Raw genomic sequence first — 8411 nt, 5'->3', positions numbered from 1 at the left:
ATCATCTCATTAGCTCATCAGCCTCCTGTGAGGCCTCAAAGGGAGGCGAAGAGCTGGCTAGAGGTAGCATGTAGCTAGCTAGCATGTTAGCGTTTAGCTCCCCCACTAAAGCAGTTTGAATGGTGGAGAGCAGGAAGCTAGCTAGCAGCTAGCAGCTGTGGTGACCAGACGGGCTGAGCTGAGGAGCAGGCAGGAGACTTACGGCCTGAGCGTCCTCGCTCTGCACAGGAAGCAGAGGAAGCAGAGCGGCGTCACATGACAGCTTCTCACATCACATTCATCTCATTTCATGTTGGGAGGCGAGTCAGAGCTCCACCCCCGGACTCACCCGTAGCTCCACCCACTTGTCCAGCAGGCGGCGCTGGTTGAACTCACACAGCAGCCCCGAGGAGGTGATGCAGAAGGTGGAGGCTGCCTGGCGGCCCCGCCCGCACGCCACGTCGCTGAAGAAGTTGTTCCTGAGTTCTCCCAGCAGCCCCGAGCGCCCCAGCAGCGGCACGGTGGCGTTCACCTGGCAGGGGGAGGAGCCGGTCAGTGATTGGTCGCCAGCGATCTCACCGGGCGTCCTGAGCGGCGGCGAGGGGAACCTTGGAGGTCTTGGCGTGGTCCAGGTACCAGAACTTCACGTGGCGGTTTCCTGCGGTGACGAAGTACGAGCTGTCGTCTGAGAAGGAGACGGCCGTCACTTTGCTGGACACCTTGTTGGCTGAGACCACCACGTTCTTCTAAACAACAACAACAACAACAACAACAACAACGTCTGTCAACAGGACGCTACACGCTACACTGCAGCTGAGGAAGAGGAAGAAGAGGAAGATCATCACTGTTGTGATCATAAACGTCAGTTCACAGCTGTCAGTCAGCAGTGAACATCATCACAGGTCACGTGACGTCATCACAGGTCACGTGACGTCATCACAGGTCACGTGACGTCATCACAGGTCACGTGACGTCATCACAGGTCACGTGACGTCATCACAGGTCACGTGACGTCATCACAGGTCACGTGACGTCATCACAGGTCACGTGACGTCATCACAGGTCACGTGACATCATCACAGGTCACGTGATGTCATCACAGGTCACGTGACGTCATCACAGGTCACGTGACGTCATCACGACCTGTTTATTTTACGTCAACACTGTAAGTTGCGGTATCTGTGTATGTATACATGTGTATAAGTACATGTATGAAGGTGTACTTGTACCTTCCAGCTCCACACGTTCACCATCATGTCGTGCTGGTACATGTATACATGTGTATAAGTACATGTATGAAGGTGTACTTGTACCTTCCAGCTCCACACGTTCACCATCATGTCGTGCTGGTACATGTATACATGTGTATAAGTACATGTATGAAGGTGTACTTGTACCTTCCAGCTCCACACGTTCACCATCATGTCGTGCTGGTACATGTATACATGTGTATAAGTACATGTATGAAGGTGTACTTGTACCTTCCAGCTCCACACGTTCACCATCATGTCGTGCTGGTAGCCGACGCTCACGATGTATTTGCTGTTGGGACTGAACGTCACGCAGGAGACGCCGAACTTATGCTGCTGGAGCTCTGACACCTGAACACGCTCCATCACATCCCAGACACGCACCGCCGGCATGTGCCCGCTCTGAGGGGGGGGGGGGGGAGGGGAAGAGGGGAGGAGGGGGGAGGAGAGAGAGGGGGGAGAGGGGGGGGGGGGAAAGAGGGGGGGAGGGGAAGAGGGGAGGAGTGGGGGGAAGAGGGAGAGAGAGGGGGGGAGGGGGGGGAGAGGGGAGGAGAGGGGGGGGAGAGAGAGGGGAGGAGAGGGGGAGAGGGGGGGGGAGAGGGGGGGAGGGGGGGAAGAGGGGAGGAGAGGGGGGGGGGAGAGGGGGGGGAGAGGGGAGAGAGAGGGGGGGGAGAGGGGGGGGGAAGAGGGGGGGGAGAGAGGGGGGAGAGGGGGGGGAGAGAGGGGGGAGAGAGGGGGGAGAGGGGGGGGAGAGAGGGGGGAGAGAGAGGGGGGAGAGGGGGGGGAAAGAGGGGGGGAGAGGGGGGGGGGAAGAGGGGGGGGAGAGAGGGGGGAGAGGGGGGGGGGCACAGGGTGGAGCGATTATTTAAATCATCTCTGTTCCAGTGAAGCTGTTTGGATTTTAGACAAATCAATTATTCTACTAATTAATAGAAAATAATCAGTTATCATAATTATCTCCTGTGTTGTACGTTCTACGTTCTACGTTCTGCATTCTGTGTTCTGCATTCTACGTCCTGTGTTCTACGTCCTGTGTTCTACATCCTGTGTTCTACATCCTGTGTTCTACGTCCTGTGTTCTACGTTCTGTGTTCTACATCCTGTGTTCTACGTCCTGTGTTCTACATCCTGTGTTCTACATCCTGTGTTCTACGTCCTGTGTTCTACATCCTGTGTTCTACGTCCTGTGTTCTACGTCCTGTGTTCTACATCCTGTGTTCTACATCCTGTGTTCTACGTCCTGTGTTCTACATCCTGTGTTCTACGTCCTGTGTTCTACGTTCTGTGTTCTACATCCTGTGTTCTACGTCCTGTGTTCTACATCCTGTGTTCTACATCCTGTGTTCTACGTCCTGTGTTCTACGTTCTGTGTTCTACATCCTGTGTTCTACATCCTGTGTTCTACATCCTGTGTTCTACGTTCTGTGTTCTACATCCTGTGTTCTACATCCTGTGTTCTACATCCTGTGTTCTACATCCTGTGTTCTACGTCCTGTGTTCTACATCCTGTGTTCTACGTCCTGTGTTCTACGTCCTGTGTTCTACGTCCTGTGTTCTACGTTCTGTGTTCTACATCCTGTGTTCTACATCCTGTGTTCTACATCCTGTGTTCTACGTTCTGTGTTCTACATCCTGTGTTCTACGTCCTGTGTTCTACATCCTGTGTTCTACATCCTGTGTTCTACGTCCTGTGTTCTACATCCTGTGTTCTACGTCCTGTGTTCTACGTTCTGTGTTCTACATCCTGTGTTCTACGTCCTGTGTTCTACATCCTGTGTTCTACATCCTGTGTTCTACGTCCTGTGTTCTACGTTCTGTGTTCTACATCCTGTGTTCTACATCCTGTGTTCTACATCCTGTGTTCTACATCCTGTGTTCTACGTTCTGTGTTCTACATCCTGTGTTCTACATCCTGTGTTCTACGTCCTGTGTTCTACGTTCTACGTTCTGCGTTCTCACCTCTCCGGTGACGACATACTTCCCGTCTGGAGAGAAGGCCAGCGTGGTGATGGCCTTCCTGAGGAGCAGAAGGGGGCGGGGTCACTTCTGATTGGCTGCCACATGTCACCACTGCTGTTGCTAAGGCTCATGGGAGTTGCAGTTGGATCAACGCAACAATAAGAATGTTGGTTTGTTTGAGCTTTAAAAGCAACTCTGTGACCAACAATGGTTACATCACTAATAACAATGATCATTCTAACAACAACAACAACAACAACACTCATTCGTCATCAAAGCAAAGGACCCAGACAGGAAGTGACAGCTGATAGGCTGAAGGTTCACCTGGAGCTGTTGAAGATGTGATGCTGTTTGTTCTTCCTGGGATTCAACAGCACGACGACACACCTGCAGAGACACACACACACACACACACACACACACACACACACACACAGACAGACAGACACACACTAACTTTAGAGAGGCTTTTATTTTGTCGGGGCTGTTTCACTGAAGAACGTCTTCTTCATAACTTTTAGGTTTTTTATATAAAAAATGACACAATGACCAGAGAACCTTGTTCATGAACCAGTAACAACCAGACACAACCACAACAGACACACAACCACAACAGACACACAACCACAACAGACACACAGCCACAACAGACACAACTACAACAGACACACAACCACAACAGACACAAAACCACAACAGACACACAACTACAACACACACAGACACAACAGACACAACTACAACAGACACACAACCACAACAGACACACAACCACAACAGACACACAGCCACAACAGACACAACTACAACAGACACACAACCACAACAGACACACAACCACAACAGACAACAGGTTCGTCTAAAACCTCCTCCATCATTTCAACCTGTTTGATCTTTTTGTGATGTCATCATATGCATCAGTGCGTGACCTTTGACCTCTGCAGTGGAGGTGGAGTGTGGTGACCGTGCCGACATTCACACCGGTCAGAGGAGTCCCTGAACGCCTCACGGCGCTGTGTGACGTCCTTTCCATCAGCAGAGTCTCTAAACTCTCTGAAGCTGGGGTGTCGGGAGAGTTTACTTCCTGTTCTAACAGTCCGAAGAACCGGTCTTTCAGGTGCAGAACCGTCACACACGTTCAGGTAAACATTACAAACATGGCTGAACACACAAAGCCTTCACTGAGCTGCAGCGCTGAAGAGACTCAAAGACTGCAAGACCTTTAACCCGTCCAGCCCCTTGAGGAGCCACTGGAACCCTCACAGGCCTCCTGGAGGAACCTTCAAGACCTTCAACCTAGAACCCTTCAAGCAGCCCTGAAGACTCCTAAAGCCTGCGAGTCCTGAAACAACCTGGGAGTCATGTTAGTTCAGAAAGTTCCCCAGAGACGCCCGACACCAGAGAGAACCTTCAGAACCTTTAAAGACCCAAAGCATCCCATAAAAGATGGACGCTTCAACATTTACCCTCAGAGTCCTGGAGGTGGAAGTCTCGTGGCACACATCAGGACCAGGACTCACAACGAGACACCGTGTGTGTGTGTGTGTCTGTGTGTGTGTTGCCTTTAATCTGATAATCTGATCAGACTTTAAATCCTGGTCATGAGACAGTTTGTGTGAGTTTAATCCTCCACATCCTGTTTATACCCATAATGCAACACTGTATGGAAACATTCTGAACGTGTTCTCCACCTCAACTCCTTTTACTTTGGTGCAGCTCACTTCAGTGACAACAACGTTTACACTCAATTTAACACTTCAACTGCTTTCACTGGTCCGATATCTGTAGAACCCATGCATCACACACACACACACACACACACACACACACACACACACACACACACACACACACACACACACACACACACACTTCTCACCCAGCAGGGTAGGCCAGCAGTCCCGTTCGGGGGTCGCAGGCCAGCGCTCGGTTCCCTGGAGCTGTGATGCCTAGAACCTTCTCCAAGGTCACCTGGAGGTCAACGGTCAACAGGATAGGACAGGAAGCAGATTTACGATCAATAAGTCAGAGAAATGATCAATAGAGATGATCAATAGAGATGAGACTTCATCCAGTAAAGTGTCTATAATATTCATCCATTCATCTCTGAACTGCTTTCCTATTCTAGAGTCACGACCCCACAGAGTTCTACTGGACAAGGTTCTACTGGACAGAGTTCTACTGGACAGGGTTCTACTGGACAGGGTTCTACTGGACAGAGTTCTACTGGACAGGGTTCTACTGGACAGGGTTCTACTGGACAGAGTTCTACTGGACAGGGTTCTACTGGACAGGGTTCTACTGGACAGAGTTCTACTGGACAGGGTTCTACTGGACAGAGTTCTACTGGACAGAGTTCTACTGGACAGAGTTCTACTGGACAAGGTTCTACTGGACAGGGAGAATGTAGACTAACTAGACTAACCAGACTAACTAATTAGACTCAGACTCACTAGACTAACAGAATAATCAGATATTTATAATCTGAGTCTGGTGAGTCTGGTTAGTCGTTATGTATGTGCATGCGCATGTGCGCGCGCCCGCCCCCACCTTGCCGCTGAGCTCGTGGTCGCGCGCCGCGCCGCTGCGCCTGCGCAGTTTGATGGACGGGGAGCGCAGCAGGTTCTTGATGCGGCTGCGGATCGTCCCGCTCCCCTCCGCTGTCATCGCGCTGCTAGCTGGCCGCGTCGCAGCCTCTCTCAGCGGCTGGAGCTCCTCTGCGCCGCCGCTGCGGTCATTCTGTCCGCGCGCTGAGCCGCGCCGCTGCGGGTCGCCTGCCTCTGGGTTCTGGTTCCGGTTCCGTCCGGGCCCAGGCTCCGGCTCCGCATCTTATTCCTCCGCCGCTGCGGAGACACGAGCCTGAGCGAACTGAGCCGAGCGTCAAGGCCGCATGCGGCAGCGACACAATCACTTCCGGTCGGGCTTTTCAAAATAACACCACGAGGCGGATCTGAATATTAGTTCTTCAGCTTATTTCTTTATCGTTTTGAGCAGAATTCGTGAAATGACGTGAAGGAGTAACTACACCATCACAGTATTATGTGTAGTACTTTGACTCCGCTACTTTCTTTTGACACGAGAACAAAAACACACTGCCGTGCTTTTATTTTGATGATACAGCTCCTGTATTTCCGGTACCGTGTCTGACGCTGCAGTGGACTCAACGTGAAGCAGCAGCGCCCCCAGAGGCCGACACCCGAACTACACCTGTACTATAGTTACTATATTACTGTTTTAGATGTATATATTCAGAGTGTGTGTGTCTGTGTGTGTGTGTGTGAACACATGAACTCAGCAGAAGTGTATATTAAACTTTATTGACGAAATGTAGTGATGTCATATATTTACATGAGAGTCCGCCAACGTTACAAAATCAAACGTGAAGAGCTTCACCTGGTGACTCCTGTCCTAACACCAGCTGGTCCAGTAGAATAAATAAACCGAAGTAAAGTCCAGTAGAGACCAATAAAGTCCAGTAGAGACCAATAAAGTCCAGTAGAGACCAGTAGAACAACTCTGATCTCAAATGTTTTCTCTTTATTGTCCTCAGTGATCCAGATCCTCAAAGTAACAACAAAAAACTAAAAGCAGCAGATAAAAAGGACCCACACACACACACACACACACACACACACACACACACACACACACACACACACACACACACACACACACACACACACAATTCCGAATAATTGAAACATAATTTCTGTTCGTCTGTCAACGACCAATGAAATGCTCCCAATCGTCAGTAACAGCGAGGCTTCCGATTGGCCGTCGGGGGTTTGAGGTGTTTTTCTCAAAACAGCCAATCAGACCCATGAGGTCCATCTCAGTTGGTCTGAGGGGTCAGAGGTCAGAGGTGTCAGCTGGGGGGGGTTCCTCTCAGTCCCAGAGGAACAAGCCTCGGCATGGGCCTCCAGGCCTCGCCCCCCTCCCTCCTCCTGCCCCCCCCAGGTGCTCCATCAGTGCTGAGGGGGTCCGCCACCTTGGCCCCACCCAGCTTCATCTGGAGCAGAGGGGGCGGAGCCAGGACGTTAGCGTTCCCGTCGGCGGACCCACCCCGCGTTGCATCAGCGAGGTCGTCAGAGTCCGAGTCCAGTTCCAAGAGCCAGGGGCTGTGAGCGCGTCCCCGCTCCGGGGCTCCGCCCACAGAGGACGGGTTCTCCGGCGCTTCCAAGGAGCCGGTTTGCTGACTGAGAAACACAATCTCGTTGAGTAGGGAGGTCAGGCCCTCGTCGTCTCCGGCACTCGGACCGCCGGCGCTCGGTCCTGGGCACGGAGAGGACGTGGGACCTGGGTCCTTGGAGGACGGCTCAGGACCAGCACAGACCAGCAAGGACGGAGCAGCTGGGAGCTGCTGTTGTAGTAGTGTTTGTAGTATTTGTTGTTGTATTTGTTGTTGTAGTATCTGTTGTTGTTGTTGTTGTTGTTGTAGTAGTAGTATCTGTTGTTGTTGTTGTTGTTGTATCTGTGGCTGTTGTGGTTGTACTATCTGTTGTTGTAATTGTTGTTGTAGTATCGGTTGTGGTTGTAGTATCTGTTGTGGTGGTTGTAGTATCGGTTGTGTACTTTGTGGTTGTAGTGGTTGTAGTATCGGTTGTGTACTTGTTGGTTGTAGTATCGGTTGTTGTGGTTGTAGTATCTGTTGTGTACTTGTTGGTTGTAGTATCTGTTGTGGTGGTTGTAGTATCTGTTGTGTACTTGGTGGTTGTAGTATCTGTTGTGTACTTGGTGGTTGTAGTATCTGTTGTGTACTTGGTGGTTGTAGTATCTGTTGTGTACTTGGTGGTTGTAGTATCTGTTGTGTACTTGGTGGTTGTAGTATCTGTTGTGTACTTGGTGGTTGTAGTATCTGTTGTGTACTTGGTGGTTGTAGTATCTGTTGTGTACTTGGTGGTTGTAGTATCTGTTGTGTACTTGGTGGTTGTAGTATCTGTTGTGTACTTGGTGGTTGTAGTATCTGTTGTGTACTTGGTGGTTGTAGTATCTGTTGTGTACTTGGTGGTTGTAGTATCTGTTGTGTACTTGGTGGTTGTAGTATCTGTTGTGTACTTGGTGGTTGTAGTATCTGTTGTGTACTTGGTGGTTGTAGTATCTGTTGTGTACTTGGTGGTTGAACCAGCTGCAGTTGGTTGTTGAAGTTTGCTGTAAACAAAAAAGAAGCTAATGTCAACAACTAAATAAATAGAGAGCTAGTTATTAAATAACTAAAGTAAATAA

At 50.5% G+C, this 8411-nt stretch overlaps 2 protein-coding genes across 7 annotated transcripts in view; both read right to left on the bottom strand.

Moving 5' to 3' along the window:
* Positions 1-6052, bottom strand: part of LOC137802938 (mitogen-activated protein kinase-binding protein 1-like) — a 20123-nt gene extending 14071 nt beyond the window's left edge. For 3 of the 6 annotated variants that reach the window (XM_068601144.1, XM_068601146.1, XM_068601147.1), the window contains exons 1-8: positions 5739-6052; positions 5068-5159; positions 3513-3575; positions 3189-3246; positions 1461-1631; positions 588-725; positions 329-511; positions 203-220 (exon numbers count right to left, since the gene is read on the bottom strand). In XM_068601144.1, coding sequence (XP_068457245.1) covers positions 203-220; positions 329-511; positions 588-725; positions 1461-1631; positions 3189-3246; positions 3513-3575; positions 5068-5159; positions 5739-5855 — 840 coding nt within the window. In that variant the 5' untranslated portion in view covers positions 5856-6052. Of the gene's footprint in view, positions 1-202; positions 221-328; positions 512-587; positions 726-1208; positions 1241-1460; positions 1632-3188; positions 3247-3512; positions 3576-5067; positions 5160-5738 lie in introns of those variants that run through there. The other 3 variants (XM_068601145.1, XM_068601148.1, XM_068601149.1) reach the window with 2 other exon arrangements.
* The window catches only part of mgaa (MAX dimerization protein MGA a), a 23356-nt gene continuing 20832 nt past the window's right edge, over positions 5888-8411 (bottom strand). Inside the window, exons 25-27 of the mRNA XM_068600195.1 lie at positions 8090-8336; positions 7177-7384; positions 5888-6031 (exon numbers count right to left, since the gene is read on the bottom strand). Coding sequence (XP_068456296.1) covers positions 5888-6031; positions 7177-7384; positions 8090-8336 — 599 coding nt within the window. The remainder of the gene's footprint in view (positions 6032-7176; positions 7385-8089; positions 8337-8411) is intronic.

The sequence above is a fragment of the Clinocottus analis genome, unplaced genomic scaffold, assembly GCF_023055335.1.
Source record: "Clinocottus analis isolate CAN_PGR_092001 unplaced genomic scaffold, fCliAna1.0.p SCAF_5, whole genome shotgun sequence".
In the NCBI taxonomy this organism is placed as follows: domain Eukaryota; kingdom Metazoa; phylum Chordata; class Actinopteri; order Perciformes; family Cottidae; genus Clinocottus; species Clinocottus analis.
The sequence above is the reverse complement of the archived record's forward strand: the minus strand, read 5'-3'. Positions and strand labels throughout refer to the sequence as shown.